This window comes from Lagopus leucura, unplaced genomic scaffold (assembly GCF_019238085.1).
Source record: "Lagopus leucura isolate 7727_CA_CO unplaced genomic scaffold, USGS_WTPT01 Super-Scaffold_100157, whole genome shotgun sequence".
NCBI lineage: Eukaryota > Metazoa > Chordata > Aves > Galliformes > Phasianidae > Lagopus > Lagopus leucura.
Window position 1 is genome coordinate 23,842,605 of NW_024962334.1, and position 21,130 is coordinate 23,863,734.

Below are 21,130 nucleotides of genomic sequence, written 5' to 3' on the forward strand. Positions count from 1 at the left end.
GCCTCCAGGATACTAAGAACAATGGCTTTATTGGCTAACTGTAGCTAATTCATCCACAGCCTTCAGCACTGGGCTCTTGTCTACCTGAGTCCAGCAGAAAATGAAAGTTCTGTGTTTTTAAGGCTTTAGCTATTTTTCCTTCTCATCATTTGCAACAACAGCAACAATAACAAAACTTTTTATTCAGTATGCATACTTCCATTTTCTTAAATCCATTTCCTCATGGGGAATGTTTTCCAGACACTTACTCTCAGGCACTTGCCAGAAATTCTGCAGTATCAGTAGCGGGCACATGAAAACTTCCATTGAGTGTGCTTACTGTGAGACTAACTCTGTGCCCTGCCCTCATTCTTTTTTGACTAATTATTGTGTTCCTCAACAATGGTTATATGCAACCTACCTGATTCTGAACTGCTGTAGTGAACCATGAGGATGATTTATTGTGCTTCTGAACCCTTTCATTTCCTTTGGGAAAAGGCTGATGATGACACTTTAAGAAAAAATAAAAAAAAAGAAAAAAAAAAGAAAAAGAAAAAGAAAAAAAAGATGAACAGCAATAGATAAGTACTAGTTTTGATTACATTTGATTATCTCAGGCAGGAAATGTCCTTCCTTTCAATTCTACATATTTAGACAGAATCACAGAATTGCAGGGGTTGTGGAAGGGACCTCAAGGGATCTTCAAGTCCCGCTTCCCTGCTAAAGCAGATTCCCTACAATAGGTCACAAAGGTAGGTGTCCAGACTCATCATGAATATCTCCATAGGAGACTCCACAACCTCTCTGGGCAACCTGTTCCAGTGCTCTGTTTGTATGGAACTTCCTATGTTCAAGTTTTAGGTCATTACTTCTCATCCTGTTGCTGTGCACTATCGAGAAGTGCCTGGCCTCATACATTTGCCTCCTACCTCACTTTAGATATTTATAAACATGTATCAGATCCCCCCTCAAGTTATCTTTTCCCCAGTCTGAACAGACCTGTGTTTGTCCACCTGTCCTCATATGGAAGATAGTCCAGACCCTTAATCTTCTTTGTGGCCCTTCTCTGGACTCCTGGGAAATCTCAGTCTTTTTTGGACATTTAACTTCTATTTTGACTGATTACACCTAGACTAAAAAAAAAAAAAAAAAAAAAAAAAAAAAAGGAATGAAAATAGTCTGTCTGTCTTCATTCTTTGCCCAATCACCTTTTGCCATAGCACAGATTTTCTGGAACTTCTGTAGTCTGAGAGAAGAGACAGCGCTTGCAGAAACTAAACTACTTTTTCAACAGTGAAGGCAAATGGAACTGTGCACGCTGCTGTTAGGTGATGGTTGGCAGTAGCTAATGAATAAAAATTTACTGTACAGACATAAGAAAGTATATCAGAATTTTTTTTTTTTTTATCAAGAAGGTTTTCAGTGATCGTTTTTTTTTTTTCCTTGACATCCTGAGTTTTTGTTGATTCAGTAGCTATGTAGAGAACTCCTGATGTTTGACCTGATTTTTCTTCATACAAAAATTACACCTGAGTACCAAAGATGTGGGTGTTATTTTACAAATTATTTTAATGACCCAGCAAGTACATATTGCACAAATGTGAAAAATTATTTCTGATTAGAAAAAGGAATGAATCCACAGGCCTTACTTATTTATTACAATGATATTTTGTATTAATAGTACAGATGTTAATATAACCGAGGAAAATCCCCTTTTTATATCTGTGTACACGTGCATACTGTAGTTTGTGTACATTCAAAAATACGTAAGCAAGAATACTGCTTGATTTAGTATACAGTGTTTCGGACTAGTGAATTGCCTAAAGACAGATACACTTGCAAGTAAGAGTACAATTTCCCTACAGGTCTGGGTGAGAATGTTAAAGAAATTTCTGAAAGATGAAAAAATGTTAGTTCACTTGATAAAGTGTCAGTTATGAATGGATTTCATGTTTTGCATTTTTTTATTTGAATCCACGTGGAAAAATTGACAAAAATACTAGGCAGCTTTTAATTTTCCTGTCCTCTTTTAAACTTTGATCAGATAATTCTAGGAATCTGAAAATCTTTTTTCTTTTGCCTACATTTTGAAGTCAGATACACTTAAGTATTAAGATTAATTTCAAAGGAAGAATATTTAGGAATGTGTAATGTAAGATCTTCGGGTAGTTGCTACAATCATTGGGAAAATTCAAGGGATTGACAAGTTTAAAAGTTCAAATTATTTTCTCCAGTATTGATCTGACAGCCGGAGAAATCTATAAAGTTTACATTCATGTAGCTAGGTGCGGAAGTCAGCTCTATGTTTTAACTCCTTTTAATGACAAGTGCTGGAAAATTATCTATACTTCACACATAATCCCACTTTTTCAGGTCTTATATTCATGGTTTTCATTTTTCCTGTCATCTAGAAAAAGAATGAAAACTGAATAAAACTTCATTTTCACTTTTTCATAGGTTATGAAGGTGAAAATTTAATGAAGATCTTAAAAGACATTGAGAACAGCTCTGAGATTTTGCTGGACAGGTGGAAATTTGAAGTAATGCCGAACGATAAAGACGAGAAAGGAGACCCAGTGCCTTACAACATCATCAATAATTACTTTTCAATCGGCGTGGTAAGACTCATACATATTCTTAAATGATTTTAATTTTTTTTTTTTCTTTTGCTTTGAAAAAATATTTGCATTTTTTGGCTTAGCTTGAAGAGTTGTTGGTTACAGTTTATTTACAATGTTACTTTCGTAGTGAAATGAATACTTAGATGACTGACAGTGATTCAGCAATTTACATAAATTTACATAAACGCACGCTCAAGACAGATTATTTTTTTTAAAGATCTACCTTTGTATCTATAAAAAAGTTATTTGTTGTTCCTAACACCTTATGAGTGGTTATAGCTCTAAATTTAATTAGCATTATGAAGTTCCTACAGAAATATAAACTCTTCACATAATAAGAGCTCAAGTGACATTTTCATGTGGATCTTTAGGATTCACGTGAGCTATTACATGAACTATATGAGCTATTAGAGGAACTTATATGTATATATGAACTATATATCAGAACTATATATAAAATAATTTTATATAATAATAGCATTATAATAATAATAGCAAGTATATTCTTGGTTCTGTCATGGAGTATTCACAGTTTGAATGAATTATGAGGTACAGTGGCTTGAGAACTCTTAATGTCATAGGAATTCCAGCTTGTGCTTCTCTGTGATTTCCCATTGGAACTATGATCCACATTGTGTATATATAGGTGGAATCAGAAAATCTAGTCTAACTCCTCATAAGTCTGTTGCTTTGAATAAGTTTTCAAACATTTGTGGAAGGGGGGCTTTGATGAGGTCCATATTTTGCAGAGTTTAATTTACTCGATTACTGTGTTTCAGTCTTCAGAAGGTTCTGCCACAACTTTAAATGGTTATATGGAAATTTTTGCATGTTACTTGCAATTCAGTTTTTATGTAGTACTGATCATCAACATGCAGACAGTTTGTTCCTAAAACCATTCCTTGGTCTCTAATCCTGTACAGTTTTAATCGCTGAGAAATAATCATTGTTATTTAAATAGTAATAATTGTTAGTTTTTTTGCTTGTGTAGTTGGTGTTTAGCCTGTCTTGTTTAAAATAAGTGCAGAGAGCAACTAGATAAAACAGAAATAATTTTTAAAAAATAGTGTAAAAAAAACATATGAAGGCAAAGTATATGCACCAAAACAGAAGCAAACACTCTGTGCTGGGGAACAGAACATTTTTGGTGACTTAGTCATAAGAAAATACTGATGCTCAATGATGAAACTGATGAAAACAGATTATTCAGTTTCTTTGTTGCCTACGGGGAGCTCAGTCTGATAGTCTGATCTTTTTACTTTTTTTTTTTTTTTTTTTGTAGCTTATCTCCAGTTTCTTCAACATTTTCTTGCAAAAAATGTTTTCTAGGCATCTGATCATGTCTATTACTTTTAACACTGTTCAGATAAAATGTGACAATTCAATCCAGTTACTCTCTTTGTTCCATATCTCCCTGGAATTGTAGTGCTCCCAATGAGGCAAAATGATACATTTCATGTTTTATTGGTACTGATTGGAAAAGAGGAATTAAGTCATGTCTTGCAGATGATACTTCCATTAAGAAAAATAGTCTTCTTAACAATAGCATGACTTCATATAGCACATGAAGCATGAAAATAGCATAAATTCATATGTGATTTGTGATTCATTGCTAATTTCCGATACTCTTCTTAACAACTACTACCGCGTATCTCACTTGGGTTTCCATAATTTCTTCTTTCTTCCTAAATGTAAAACTTATGCTTACTGAATTACATCCTCTTAATTTTTTACCGTTTCTCTAAGGCACTACAAAGAATAATGGTAACCTTTAACATACTTCATATTTCCTCATAGATTTCTATGTAGTAACAGGCACAGTCTCTAATCATTATGAACAGAACCTGCTAAATGGGTTTTGTAACAGAACAGCAGAAATGACTTTTGACAATAATCTCGATGTCTACTCAGAAAAGCCAAGGGACAATAATATTGTGCCTGACTTGGGGCTCTCACTGTTGTCAGACCATAATTCAAGTTGGAAGGAAATTCAGGAAGTCGCTAGTCCAATGTCCTGTTCTAAGCAGGGTCAGCTATAAGAGTGAGTTACATTGTTGACGGTCTTATCCAATAGTGTCTCAAAAAACCTCCAAGGAGGAGATGGCACAACCTCTCCAAGCAACCTATTCCTCTGCCTGACTTTCCCTATGGTGGAGATGTTATTTCTTGTATCTGGTCTGAACCTCTGTTGTTTCACCTTACACACTTCTCCTATCCTCCCTTTATACGTCATTGTGAAGAGCCTGGCTTTGTTGTATTCATAACCCCCCTCCTTGTAGGTATTTAAAGATTGCTGTTATTTCCCTGAAGCCTCTTCTAGACTGAAACAGGTCTGTTGTTTATTTATTTATTTATTTATACATTTTACACTGGTAAAGATCAAAATTTCCTTACTTGGATAGAAGATTGCTAGGGTAGATGATGTTCAGAACTCTGCTGAAGTTGAGCATAACATCTACTGCTCTCGTCATTTTATCAGAAAGAATCAGAATGTAATTTACTCTTGGGAAGGAAAATCCTTTGCTAAGTTGAAAATGAACATTTCACAGAAACGTCTGTATCTGAAAGGTTGGATTAATATGTTCAAGCCAAAAAAAAAAGGTGTGTTTTACCACACTGTATGAGTTCTGTTACCTACATGAATATAGGTACTATATGTTAGTACAGGAAAACAAGTAAGAAGCAAAGTGAAATGCAGTAGCTGAATATACAGCGTTCAATGTGATGAAAGCGCAAAGCACAGAAGCATCAGCCAAGCTGTGTGTCAGTTTCAAAGCTGAAGCTAGAAAACATCTAAGAGCAAAGTAGAATGAGATAAAGATTTTCAAGTGCTCACATCCATCATTCTGTCAGGATGGCAAGATACCAGAAGAGAAGTCCCATCTGCTTCCCAATAGAACTGGTGTCATTGAAACAAGCTGAATATCCAAGAAAAAATGAGTATTAAAGCAATCAAGTCATATTTGCTTTAAAAAAAAAAAAAAAAAAAAAAAAAAAAAAGGAAAGAGAAAAGAAAAAAAGAAAAAAAGAGGGAAATTTGATTTGCTGGCCAAACATAACAGATGTAACAGAGGTAACATTAGAGGACAAATTAACAGCAGTGACAGAAACATGAAACATCAGGACAACTATCAGAAGGAGGATACTAAGTACAATCACTGACATATTTTGGAGAAAATAAAAATAATCTACACAGTGTGCCTTAATTGTCTTATGTTCATGCTAGGTTGATGTTATTGTAGTGATAATGGAGTACTGATCTTATTAATGCCAGTGTTAGTGTGTTATCACAGGCTCTGTATTCCAGACAGTCAGGTTGCAATGCCTTTCTACTGTTGCTGCAGGAGTAGAAATTCAGTCATGTTATATCATTTAGCTAAATTGCTGAGGGTGTAAACAGTTTACTGGAGGTGAGTGTGTATGTAGACAATATCAGCTTGTGCATATTAATTGTCACAGTTAGCCTTTTCCCCATGGATAAAACAGCATAATTTACTTTCTTCACTCACTCATCTGCTTACCATTAATGGTGAGTTGACAGATATACACAGACAGTTGCTTCAGATAAACTTGTGTGTTGTAATACCGTGGAACATCTGATTTATTTTATCCTTGCTATTTCCCAAGCCTGTGTTTAAAAAAAAAAAAAAAAAAAAAAAAAGCAAAAAACTCACTAATCAATTATATACCATGTTGTCTTAGCACACAGAAATATTGTCACATAATTTAGAAATAACCCTTCAGTTTAATATTTAAAAAAACCAAAAAATTGAAAAGCTATTTTTTCAAATAAAAGAGCTTACAAATCTATTCTCAGATTTTTTTCAAGATCAAACCATATTCATGGAATAATTATGGAACCACAGCAACTAAAGATTCATAGCAGTAATTGCAAAATATACCAGTGGATTGGTATTTTATCCATGAAATTCACACTAAATGTATCCAGATAAATGCACACAAAACAGGTAATCATGGAAGATGGTGAAATTTGCTTACAATTGAGCAGTAGAACATAGAAAGAACCTTGATGACCAATGGATAGTGAGGCAAGCTCTCACATAACTCCAAAAAAAAAAAAAAAAAACAACCTTACAAGCTGTATTTATTACCTGCAAGAAAGTCTTGCTGCAGCATGGATCACATAATGGAACAATTAAAAATTTTACAATGTTAAGATCTTAATAACAAAGGTCTTATAAACCTTAGGAAAAAGTACCTTTTTTAGATAATAAATTAGAATTGAATGACTCTCAAGGGTGTTCATATCTTATTGGGAAGTTATTCAAGAATGTTAAATATATAAGACAGTTACAATGCTTTCTTTTAGTGTTTCTGAAATGATTTTCTCGAAGTGAGACAAAATGTGTATTTTGATAAAAACTTTTTCACTTATGAATCATTAAATGATTGGTTATGATGAAACATCAGAAACCTCATCTTTCACCAAGTGCTTGGTATAAAAGAGCATGTGGAATGAAAATAAGCTGTCTTATACATGAAGGGATAGGAAGAATGGAAGAAGAAACTTCGGTTACTTATCCTTACAGTGCTTTCTCTCCAAGCTGGACGCGTGAGAAATGATTCAGTGTTTTTCTCTGTCTGCACTTTCTCTACTACTTAAGAAGGGCAGAGGAACTGCAAGAGTTAATGTTTGTTTTATTATTATTATTATTTGTTTAATGTTAATGTTTGAATTAGTTGATTAAGAGCTCAGAAAACTCAGAAACAGCATGAGCTAGGCGAAAAAACCCTTTCAGTAATCATTCATAATCAGTTATGAAGTTATGTTCACCAGTAAGGAATAGGAAATTCGCTTATACTCGTTTTGAGATCTTTTTTTGTAACTAATTTTTGGTTGGCTTGGTCAATAAAAGTTATCTTACTCTTATCTTACTAACTCTTAACACTTTTTTAAAAACTGTTATAACTACATAGGGTATTATAGAGCAGCCCTTGGTCTGACAGCTGAGTGTATGCTTTAGCCTTCTTGGTGTCTTTATGAATGGTGCTCTTCTGCATTCATTCTTTAAAGTGTCATTGCCAACAAGATCACGCTGCTTACCCAAACTATTTCATTAGAACAAATTACTTACATTGTGGAAAACAACTGGCCTATTTGTACTAAGATGGGCTTTAAATAAGAATTTTCCAATGTTCCTTCAGTTGATACATGTGCAAGCACGTACGTAAAGACATACTGGAGAGGAAAAAGGAGTGTAATGCTCTAGGACAATAATTAAGACAATAACTTAGAAGAAAACTGTGATATCCAGATTAATGTTCCATCTGTTGTTTTTGTCCATTTGATTAACGTATGTGGCAATTCAGAAACTTCCACTGCTGTGAATGACTTTTCTAACATCATTAGATGCAGAATTTGAATGCCAAAACAGAGCTCATGCAAGTAGAATACCTCAGCCTTTCATTCAGTCTCTACAACATGTGATATTGATTTCATAGCAATATGGTTATATTCTGACTTGGATGAACTGCAGTGATAATGTGTTTTGCAAGTGTATTTAGCTAAGACAGTGAAGATTTCTGACTATGCCTGGAAATGTTCTGTAAATTCTTTGCAATGTAAGCCAGTATTCCATGCTATTTTTGTTTTGTTTTATTTTTGTTTCTTTGCTTCATTTTGAAAGCTGTTATAAGATAGATGGGAGATCTTTTTCTTACTAGTAGTGTTAGACACAGAATGTGTTCTCTGAAAAATTATTATCAGAAAGTAGCAAAGGTCTATGACAAAGACAAGCGTACTTTTATGACACCTAATATGTTACTATCCAAATGCACTATCAAATAGATATTTGCATGGTTGTGATTTAATATCCTTCAGCCTTAACCAGTCACTTAGAGCCTCTTAGTCTGCCAGGGGGGAAAAATATGACTGCTTAATTCTCATAATCATAAATTTGAACTTGTTAGGGGTCTACTTCCCCACCAAGTCATTGTGCTCGACTTCCATTACATCTCCTTAATTCTTTTTTTTTTTTTTTTTTTTTTTTTTTTTTTTTTTCAAAATTGAAAGAAAAAGCCTGCAGAAAAGCCATGTATTTGGCTTTTCTCATGAAAGGACATTTCACTAGCATCAGTATAAGCTTTGACTATTAGAGTTTCTGATCATAAATGTGAAAGTCTAAGTAGGGCTGTTCCTCTGACCGATATTATAATCCCAGAGTCTTCTATTTTAACTTTGTTATTTTGGGATATATTAATTTCTACAAATGTTGTTTTGTTATGGTATATATAATTTACAAGAGGAAATGAATTTTAATTTAGTGATAATCATATATCCTGAAATTTGAAAGCCTTATATCGTTTTGCTGTTTATAGTGGCTAGAGAGATTATTTTAATTAATTTATTTTTTTGAGCAATGCATGAAGAAATTCCTATGGAAATTTGCTGCTTAAGCCTTGATTTAATTCAGAACATATACATATGTGTATCTGAGAACTAATTCCATGTGACATCTGAGTATGTGGTTAAGCATTCCTCACTTAGCAAAGTACTTAAACACATGGTTAATTTTTTAACCATTTTCTACAGTTTTATTAATATGTTTGGACAAATGCATATATTTAATTCTGGACATTTGGCAGAAGCTAGTTAATTATTCTAGTGAGGTTTGTGGGTACACATAACTAAAAATCATGTTTATCGGTTTGTCAAATTAATATGAACATAAACACATGCTTAAGTGATTTTGTGAATCCTAATAATAACTTTCTATGCGCTAACAGAATACTGTTATGTTTTGCAGTATTTCTGTGCCGGGGAGGGAAAGAAGATTTCATGATAAGCAATGTCATCAGTTTGTAATCCAGATCTTCCCCTCCCCCCCCCCCCCCAAAAAAAAAAAAAAAAAAAAAAATTAAGAAATCAGAAATTTGTATATGGATGAACATAAATATAATTTTAAAGGAGCTGTTTTGATACTGGGTGTATCACAGCACAAGCTTCAGTTCTGTTGCCAAATCTGTAGAAGTGATTGTTCCTTAGCGAAAAATCTGCTCTCTTGGTGAAGGAGAATGGTCTGAAGGAGCTTTAATCTCTGATTTGAAACACTGTCTTATCCAGAAGTCACTGGTAGTTTGATCTGTAGTTACCTTCAAACATTACTAATCTTTGACAAAATTAGTTATTCTTAAAGATTTTCACAGTTTGCACATTACAACAGTCTTTAGTCTTTTCAGTTTTTGTTGCTATTGAAATTCTATAAAGGATTTTGACATGGCAAATAGAGGTTCCAAATGGCTATTTTTTCCATATTAAAGAAAGTCTCAAACACATAAAACATGCTGTGGAAAAGCGGATCTGTAGAGTAATTAATAGATCAGGAGTGATAGAAGTCTCTCTGATGGTTTCCCCTTGCATATTCTCCCTAGACAGGGAGAATATATAATTTTCATAGCTAGAAATAGTCAGCAATGAAGTTGAAAATATGCATATAACAACACTGATGTTGGCATTTCCTGCTAGCTAGTTTCCATCAATATGGATTTAGTTTACGTTGTAAATTTCTCTGAACACTATTGCTTCTTCAGGATACCCTAGAAGGAGACTTGCATTTTGCTATATGTGCAACTTAAAAGATACGTTCACACAGAGAGCCAAAGATTTCACTATATATCACTTTACACTATTTTGCTAAAATGTGTGCATATGCAGGTCTGTTCTGCAACTTCCTAAAAAAATGTTTATTATATGGCTAGATTGAGAAGTCTGTTAAATTTACTTCTATCACAGACAAAATACTGAGGATTATCTTGGATTCACGGTAGGTTTTTTATCAGGATCAGTGAAAATACAGTTTTGTGGACTGTATTTACATTATCAATTAATTTGGCTTACTAGTAGTACAGCAATTCATGTTCAGACCGTTCTGTCTACAAAACATGTGGTTTGGGAGTCTTCAAACTGAACGTAATCTCTTCCCTTGCAGTGAACTTTTCTGGCATGTGTTTGTCCTAAAGTGACCTGAAAGACCTGTCCTTGCTTCATCTATGTTTCCCTGTATTATGGGACAGCACAGGGTTTCCTTCATAAGATACCTTGCATCAGTCTTCACTTCAAGTAAATTGCAGGACATGGGGACAGTTAGGAGATTTGGTTTAAAACTTCGCTGCTGCTTCAGCAGTTTTTCTATAAATGTGACAAAGTCATCACAAGAGTGAGTATAGCTTTTACTTTCCCTTTTTTTCCCCTCTTCCTTTCCGCTACAGATTTTTTTTCCACTTGGCATTTCAGGTGTTCAAAATTCTTTTTCATTTAACTATTCATTCTGAGGTTAGAACAATGCTTAATAGCCTGAACAAAGAAAGACTCCCTTGGTTTAGATTTATGAGTAGCTCATGCACTTGCTATCACTTATACCCATTCCTGTCATTCTAAATTATTCTTCTGGTGCGCAGTCAATGCCTAGAAAGTATCTTGTTTCTTACAGTCAGTAAAAACTTTAAGAAGTATCTTTGTGATATCCTTTGGTATTTACTTAAATGCTTGTCTTTAATTTATAAATGATTTAAAAAATAGAACAATTTGTAGAATTGAGATGACTAACATTCAATTTCCTGATTATGAAAGTTAATTATATTATATAAAATGCAGTGAGGCTTTATAATTGTACTGAATGGATACTATGTAGGTGATTTTGTGGGCAGAAGGGCAGTAAGCATTCTTCTAGTGCTTTCTGTCTTAGTTTATCTAAGTAGAGATTTTGAGTCTTGTGTATTCAGGGCTTTTTATTGTTTTGTTGTTGCTGTTAAGTTTCTTTCTCTAGTGCTTGTGCTGATTTTTTTTTCCTTTTGTTTTCTTAAAGGAAAAATGTCTACAAAGCAACCTAGGCAACAACTAGTGTTGCAAGTGACAGGTATAAATGAGAGTATTTGCTTAAAGACATAATTAATCGTCAGTGAGCCCAGAATGGCTCCTTAGCTAAATGCAACTAAATCAGTACACAGTGTATAATTAGCTTATAACTACATTAGTCCTGGTACAATATTATTCATTATATACATCAAGTATTATTTTCTCTGTATGAAATTTGTAATTTACTAAGTAATGAGTATGTCATTTATATTATAGTTTATAAAATTGTGACGTATGTTCATCATCTTAGGTGCTGTTATTCTTAGTTGTTCTTAAGAAAAATGTGGAGGGTTATCAGAAAACATTTATTATATACAGACTGAGAAGCATTTGTTTTCAAATTAAATTGAATTTTTGTCCTCATCTTGATTTTGTAATTATGTTTGTAACTGATCATAGGAATGCTTTGAGGAAAAGTGAAAGGCAAACATACATCATATTAAAATGAATAATAAGGTGAATAAACTTTTAAGGTTGTTCATAAGCTTCGTGCTCAGCTTAAAATAGGACAAATCTTACAAATCTGAGAAAGTAACTTGGAGGAAAAGATGAGATCTCAGAGATGTCTGAGACTAGCAGTGGAGGTCAACTGTATCTGAAATATGTATGCAGACTATACAGATCATAACTTAGATAATGTGTACATTGATACCTTAATCTAGATAAGCCGCAGAGCATGTCTTGACACTGTGTGTATACATGTTAAACTGTACAGTTTGTTTAATACTGGACTTTCCATGCTTCTAGTCTGGCTCTGTTCAATATGGAGCTCATTCAAAGGGAGAACATTCACCTTTTACTCATACCAGTAAAGATCCTGTCTTAGAACTTTCATAGGTTGTCACGGAGTTAACTAGATCAATCTATGCCCATGACAGGGGGGCAGAAGGCCCCTGGAACCCCCGACCCCACAAAATGGGAAGGGAAAAGGGAAAGGGGTAGGGAGATGGGAGCTGGGCTCAAGGAAGGAAGGAAAAAAAAACAGCAGCAATGATCTATGGAGGAAAACTAATTTTACTAACTATGATATCGGAATGCAAGATAACACAATATAATACAATCTAATTGAAATTGAGACTAATAAATAAGATAGAAGAGAGAGGGTTCCTGAGACTGAATCAAACCTGAAAAGCTTGGAACGGCTAGGAAAGCACCCTCCAGCACCCACTGCAAGGCAGTAAGAGACCACCCCACCTGGAAGGGCCAGATCCCATGAATTCCATAATGTATAGGGATAGATACCTGGAATTGGAGCTTTAACACTTTAACTCCCAGTGCACTACATGATGTTATGATGCGGAATACTGAAAACCAAAAAACAAAAAATGACACAGGTCTACTGACTCTTTTCAGAGTGCGTCTCTGTAGCTGAGAGTGACCAAAGAAATCATGATTATGGTGACTGAAGTCACCATAAAAGTCACCACTGGGGGCATAAAGTACACTTATTTCTGAGAACACAGTATAAAATACAATTTATTACAGGTAACAAAGAGGGATATGCATTTTATGTGCTTGGTTTTTTTTTTTTTTTTTTTTTTTTTTTTTAAATAAAATTAGTAAATATTTAACTATATATGTTTAAGAAAAATTTCTTAAATGAATTGATTGCTTAGAATTAGAAAATGAACAGACTGTGATAGGCACTGGAGCTATTTTCCCTCTGCCTTCTAATTTTGATTTACTCAGTTTAGAACTGTATCTGTTGTCCAGGTGCAAAAAATGCTGATAATACTACAAAACTAATCTGTGGTGTTGATTCTCTGGGTGCACAATGAATACAGTATGGTGCCATTTTTACGTGTTTTATTTACACGTAACTATTGTGTTTTGATGATATGACAGAGAAAGATGAATAAAAAATGAGTAACAAAGGTGTTCTGGCCACAGAGAGAAAACAAAAAAGAAATGAACATAGAATCCTGAAATTTGAAGAATTTGAAGAATCCTGAAATATCTGAGAAGGTTTTATGCCATAAAATATATCAAAATAATAATAGATTATCAGGCATTGACATTGTGTAACTTATTGATTTTATGGTTTATCTTACGCAAGGGGGAAATACTGTGGGGAAAATGACTAATAATTCCAGAGACCTGGAATTATCTGCCATTTAGCATTATTTGCTTATCTAGAAAATCGATAGTTTAATTGAGATTCCAGTGGTATAAAAATATTCTTTATGTATCCAGATCTGCATGTTTTCTACATTTTTTCTATGGCAAAGTCCCAAAAGGAACATGATTTAACTAAACTGAAAGTGGGCAGATTTAGCCAAGAAACACTTATTATTACCATCTGAACCAGGTGGATCTAGAAGCAAATTATGCAACATAAGTTATTCCATGTTCTTACTGGAACAATTTGTACTGCAGACACATAGCCAAGGAAGCCTCTGTTCACTATTTGTAATTTTACAGTCTCTTCATTTATACCAGAGTTCTGAGTGCAAAACATAGCACACTTGTTGTTTCTGTGACAATCCAAGAGTTCTTGTGGTTGTAACGTGCCAAAGAATGAATCTTAATTGTAGCCTCCGTGTTGTCATTTTATATAACTACTTTTGGTACCTCTGAGGCTGAATGAGCTGATATGGAACACTAGAGTAAAAGTCCTAGGACAAAACAGTCAGTGCTTTTCCAGTTCATCCAACTGCACTCTTACCATACAGGATGTTTTCATTAATAACCAAGAGCTATGCAGGTCCATTGACATGTGGTTCAGTACAATATGCAATCACATGCACCTGTACCTTTGATCAACACCACTGAACCACATGTATAACCTCTTCAGTAATTGTATCATGTAGACAGGACTCCCTTTCTATGACAGGGTATGGTGCCACCTCAGTAATGATGTTCCCATCTAGAGGGCTGTCCTTGGCATTAAATTCAGTATTCCTGATGTGGGATCACTTAATGAAGCCACTGCTGTCCCTGCAGTGAGGAAGGAAGAGCTTCTCACCTGCTGGCTTGCTTGGGGTATTTGAAAATGCATTTCTTGCTTTTTTTTTCTACTTTTTTTTCTGTGGTTTTCAGAGAGAGCTGATTTCCCTTTTCCCTATAATTTATAATTCATAACATGGGTAACTGAACATCAGAACTGGCACCAATTGCTTCAGAGCTGGTGATGGTATTAGGCATTTACAGTAGCTGCATAGTGTTTTTACCTCTTAAAAACTCTGCCAGATTTGTCTCAAATTTATATTATTCCAAATATATTACATTTTATTTCATTACTTCTTTCTGAAGTAATTTATCTTTGGCATTCACACAAATCAGGTAGTGAATCTAGAACGCTAGGGAAACAGATGCTGTTGTCTAGAGAAACGTGGAAAATTGTAATTCTATGAGCTTTTATACAACTGGTACTTAGAAGCAGCAGGATACAGTAAACTATGAAAATTCAGGCTTGCCACCTTGACTAAAGAGAGAGAGCAGTTAACAGCACAGCCTGGGAAGTCAATTTTGATTCTGACAAGGCTTATCTAGACCTCTGCATTATTTGCTTTCCCTGGAATAATAGCAGAAAAAAGGTCTGTTCTTTACATTTGTAAAATCCTTTAGTTAGTAACTAAGATAACAAACAACTCATCTTGTTTGTGAAGGCAAACTTCACATCAAAGGGATGATGTCAGGAGGCTATTGACATTTTCCTGTTTGAAAAGGTTGTCTGTCACCTGACATATCAGACTGGTGTATCATCTACCTGAAATATCCCAGCCACTTTGACTTCTACTAGTTTCTTTTACTAATTTCTTTTGTTCTGCCACTTATACTAAGCATCTTAGGAGACTGAAAGGAGGAAAGACTGCCAGCGTCTAGGCAAAATGCTGTATTAAGCTGAAAAGAAACACGGTGACAGGCGATTTCTTTGATGATAGTTCTTCAGTTCAAGAAGATAACAGTTCAAGTAGTATTTGCTGTTTTCATTGCAATGTATCTCTGAGGAGAGCTGAGCATTTTTTGAAGGAAAAAAAAACAACTTAACAATGGGAGTCTAACGAGGCAAAAAAGGTAATATTTTATGATCATTTTTGAAGTTATTAGATTACTAAGTACAGCCTTAGTTAAATGACATTTCTCTTCTTAGGAGTGTTATTGACATTTTGATACGAGACGGAGAGACCTTTAATGAGATCTCAATCAAAGGTAATATTTATATAATGATACATGAATTTGTAAATGCTAGTCAAATAAAAATCCTGTAGTCTGTTTTGGCCTTCACCTTATGGAAGTTTGTACAGGTCATAACATGAGAAAACTCAATGAATGACAACTAATGCCCTCTTGCTTGACTGTCTAATTATGTCTAGCTAATTGCATGAGTTAATGTTTGAAGCTGGATCTTGAAATGTAACTTAATCTGTCAACCAAACAAAAAGAGTGGAAAAAGATACTAAAATTTTCTCCTTGCTAAATGTGCAATCTCCTTAATATTTGAATTTACAGTGATCTCTATTCTCATACAAAATAAAACAATAAAAACAAACAACAAAAAAAAACAATATGGAAAATTTATATTAGCGTATGTTATCTGCCAGAGAAATGTACAAAGAAGTAGACAGGTCCTTACGATGTATTTTTCAGACCTTTGTTATTACTATTTTTGCTAGAAAATACTTTGTTGTTTTCTTACTTCTAGCTGAAATTAGTCTCTTAATCTTTGCAGTGGCTTCAGAGGGTAGAAATACATACAAAAAAAAAAAAAAAGAACAGTGAATTTCTAAACTACTTGATGAAAAAAGAAAAACATACAAACTGCTATTTCACCTCTGCTCTTGTCTGTTACTTAAACTTTTTTATGGATAAAGCACACCAATAGTAATAGTGAGCACACCAGTTTTAATACCCAGGAAGATTTGATCCTATTACAACATTGAAATTTCAGAGTCCTGTTGTGTTATGACACCAGTGGCAGAGAGAAGAGTTGAGGATGTCAGTACTTGTTATACTTACCTAGACACTAGAGACAGCAGTCCTTGCTAACAGTACTCTCCACCAAGTTCCCAACCTCCGAGCGCTCAGAAAAGAGGCAGAATTCATGATCTCTGTTTTACTCATAGCTAAACTGACTTCTCAGATTGCATTCAGAAAACTATTAGTAGAATTGAGAACAGGGAGAACTCAGTTCTGTTGAGTATCAGACAAATTTTATCTAGAAAGAATACTTTCAACTCAAGTAAAGTCCACTCCACGTGTGTGGAATAAAATTATTATTTAATTGCCATAAATTCCTTTTTGTGCTTCAAATTTATATTGCTAAATACAGATAATAGTTATGTGATTCTTGCACTTCTGATCATCTGCAACTGATTTGTGCTGTGGATTTTCCTTCAGATGGATAAAGGTACATACTACATTGTCTGAGCAGGAGCTAAAAATCAGAGCAGCCTTCTTCATGTAATACTGTTGAGTGCAGATAACAGATCAGGCCAGGGATAGCTTAGGGATACACAGTCACGGCATCACTTACCTTTTTTCTTATTACATCTTTCTTCTCTGTATTTATAGTTTAACTGGTGTGTAGTTTAATATCATTCTTTCTTCAGTTCAGCTACCACAGGTCCAGACACTTGGAAAAAATGCCTTATAATTTTTGACCTAACAGTACATATACTTATTATCTCTTGTAGTCTTGTAATCCTTCTCCCACAGTGTCTTCAAAACTTAAAGAAAATAAATTCCCTAAAACATTTCTGGATATGACACAAAGGAATATTGCACTTAAGATTTCACAGTTTCTAAACTATACAGCTTTTGAAGATGTAATGAAGTGATTATAAGGGAGTTGTGGTTGTTTTGTTTTGTTTTGTTTTGTTTTTTTTGAAACATTTTCAGGCTTATTGTTACTTAATGTAACTTCATCTGCTTGAATGGGAGAGACTACTGATGTCTCAAGAGGAAAACCTGGTTTCCAGGGCTTTTAGAAATCTGTGTCCCTTCAGTCTACTCAGATTTAGCTAATTAGGTTGCTCCAAAAGTGATGCGTCCTGTTTATTTCTGTGGAAACTGCAACGTATACAAAGCACATAATAACAGTATTTGATTGAGCAAATTCTCAGCTACAGGACACTATTTTTCAACATCCAAACCACAATTAGCTGTGTATTTTCACTAGTGATGAATGAGAGCCTGCATGCTGCATTTGTAAAAATTTGCACCAGCAAAGTTGACCTACTGTTGCTGTCACCACTGCTGAAATATAACCATCCACTGCTCACTGTGCTCACATCCACTGTTTGGTCACTATAAACACTGAGCCAGCATCAGTGAATGTCAGTGAGTACAATTTTTTCCTCATGGAGGAATTCAGTTCCACCCCTTTGCTTCATCGGCACTTCCATGTCAGGCGCCATTTTGTCAGACTGCCTCTCTGCTGCCGACTGTCACAGCAACAACATGTAATGGAATATTGGTGGGAAGGTTTAACCTTTGCTGCCATACACCACCATCTGCCATCTCAGACATCAAGGGCCAACATAATAAAATAGAAGACATTAATTTTGGAGAAGCACGTGTACATAATTATAACATTCAGATTTTAATATTTCATGTCAATTTTTATTTTTTTTTATATTCATTGAGTGGGTTGTTGTTTGCTGGTTTTTTGTTTTTATTTTAAAGAATTTCAGGAAGAGGGAAAGTATGCAGAAAAGTCAAGTGTCCGATGAAATATTTAAATGAGGCTTACAATGCAAAACAACGCTTAATCTTATCTACCCAATATTACCTTTCAATTTGTATATATGGCAACAATGTGTGTGTACATAAACAAAACAAAAATCATGAGACTAATGAATTTGGGCCCCTGTAACTTTTGCTGCTGCACTTTACTTGCATTTTATAAGCAATTGCCAAAAATTTAACTACCTTACCTCATTTCATCTTGTCACACCAGAACTAAGTACACTTAATGTCACTTGATCCACAACTACATTCGTGTTACAAGTTATCTCTTAAAAAATGACTCTCATGAATAATGAAAATAAATCCCTTTTCTACTCCCAAAGCAAGAGGTTTTAAGTGCTACCACCTGGCATCTTAGCAAAAGATCATAATAAGCATGTTTTCTTACAATAATTCATTGAGATGGTACATGGTAAGAATTAACAAATTTCCACATTTGGATCCAAATTAGAGACTCAGCCTCTACTCAGACAAAAATCAATAACAGCATTGCCTGACCAAGGCATAGACAGTTACTGTTAGAATCAGGATTTATAAAGTCTTTATTTATCTTAACTGCTTCTGTTTTTGTTCATTCCATAGGAAAATAAAGTGAAACACCTCTTCTTACCCCTTTTATTCTGCCTGCTTTTATATTTTTTCATATATCTGTATTTTCTGTCTTCATTGGTATTCAGTCTGACACTGTTTTTCTCTCTTCTTGATCAATTCATTTATTCCATAGAATCAATTTATTATCACCACATTTTCACCACCCTTTCTTTTTAATTCTGTCATTTATCTGTTTCTTTTTTGTGACAGGAATTGTTCTTGAGTAACAAAATCAGTTTCTAATTCCATTTAGCTAAGCAGGTTCAACTGCTTTGTGTAGATATTGAAGCAGTCTAAAAGTGGCTAAAACAGTTTTAGCTTAACCTAATTAAACTAAATCAATTTTGACCACTCTTTAACCACTTTAAAAGCAACCACACAAATGAGTGCATCAATTTTGTCTAAATTAATTTAGATAAATCAGCACATTTCACATTTGTAAACCCTTGTAAACCCTTGTAAACCCTTTTTCCCGTTTTTACTCATCAGAACATAGAGTTCCACAAATTGTTTTATTGTTCTTATATTCTAATATCTGGGCCAGACTGATTCTAGAATACCTCTGAAAATTGTTTCGGATGAATAGAATGCAAAATACAAGTTTTCAAAGAATTTCAAAAAATTTATTCAGACAAACTCATTGCACAAAACTGTGATTGACTAAATATTGGGGCATAAAATGTATTCTTGGAGGTTAAATTCACTATGATTAATGAATGTATGCTTCAGCCTGTCAGAGAGGTTAGCAGGGCTTCCCAGACACTGAATACTGCAAATTACAATGACTGTCACAAAGAACATACTTGCTAATTAATTTATTATCTGGATCAACTTCAGTCTTCTCTCTATTCTCATTTTTTTTTAGTAGCTAATATTAAATATTTTCTTTTTTATCACCATCATGAAATGAAGGATGGAAATTATAGTGTAAAAGACTGTATACCCCAAAGCAGCAATGAAAAAAAACTAATTGGCCATATTCAGTAATTGTGTGAATATATGAGTTGTTCTTAGATAGGCAGATATGACACTTGAATTTCTTCTGAGGGCAGCATTGAATGAAAGTAGAATGCTCTGAATGCAGTCTTGCTAAATTTGTCCAGCTGTGGCATCCATATTTCAAAAAGGATGCTAAAAGATTCAAGGAAGTTCAGAAAAGTATAACAAGAATGGTTCAGATGGTTTGAGAGTTTTATTGCAACAGACAGCTGAGACAACTTGATTGGTCTGTAGGTACCTTAATTGGTAGTCAAGAATCCGTTATGATAGTGAGCATCCTCAAGACATAAAATGACCCTAGACAAATAATAAATCACTGATATTTAAAAATGAAGATTAACAAGGGAGACGTGCTGATTTTTGTCACTTCATCTTTCAACTCAAGCCAGTACAGTTCAGTTTTGAAAATATCTATATCTTGGGAAGAAATCTTATTTTTTCATTTAGGAGTAACGATGTTGACTTTTATTTCCTGTTTATTCATGATTGACTGGCAATCCTCAGTAAGTGGGACATTTTCCACATAGTTAACTGTGTTGAGAGTTCACTTTCCAGAGAAAAGAAGGAGGGCCCCACAGGTGTACAAGTGGACTCCTGGCACCTACTGTGGCTGGGGTACTGGGAACTGCTATGTCCCTGCCAAAGCTCCTCTGCTTACCTGCAGTTGCTTGCTGCTCTGATATACTGCTACATGTGATAGTGGTATAGCATTCAGTTTTGGACCCCTCACTACAAGGAAGACATCGATCATGTCCAGAGAAGGGCAATTAATTGCTGAAGGGTGTGGAGCACAATTCCTGGGAGAAGGCTCAGGAAAGTCCTTTATCGTTTTCTACAACCACATGAAAGGAGGTTGTGGTGAAGTGGCAGTTGGCCTTTTCTCTCAGGTAGCTGGTGATAGAACAAGATGAAACAACCTCAAGGTGTGCCAGGGGAGACTCAGGTTGTATATTAGGAAGAATTTCTTCTCAAAAAGTGGTTAGGCATAGGAGCAGGCTGCCCAAGGAAGTGGTGGAGTCACTGTCCCTGGAGGTGTTTAATAAAATGGAAAATGTATTGGACATGGTTTAGTGGACAGTTCTGATGATAGGTGGAAAGGTGGGCTGGATGATCTTAGAGGTCTTTTCCAATCTTAATGATTCTGTAATTCTATGATAGCAATGGCAAGTCTATATACAGCATGTTGTTGCATATAACGTGGTATACATGCAACTCAAAGAAGGCATAGTCTTTTGAAATCAGCAGTTGACAGTATTATAGAAAGTACATTAGTGAGATTTAGTTGTAGTGTAATGTAAGATAAAACATTATGATGTTAGTGTCACAATGACTAAAACATTATGATGTTAGTGTCACAATGACTAAGCAACTGGGT

General features: G+C 34.6%; 1 protein-coding gene across 2 annotated transcripts in view; it reads left to right on the forward strand.

Moving 5' to 3' along the window:
• DGKB (diacylglycerol kinase beta) overlaps window positions 1–21,130 on the forward strand; it is a 324,210-nt gene that overhangs the window by 128,617 nt on the left and 174,463 nt on the right. For both annotated transcript variants that reach the window (XM_042889110.1, XM_042889111.1), the window contains exon 19: window positions 2,437–2,597. In XM_042889110.1, the coding sequence (XP_042745044.1) occupies window positions 2,437–2,597 (161 nt within the window). The remainder of the gene's footprint in view (window positions 1–2,436; window positions 2,598–21,130) is intronic.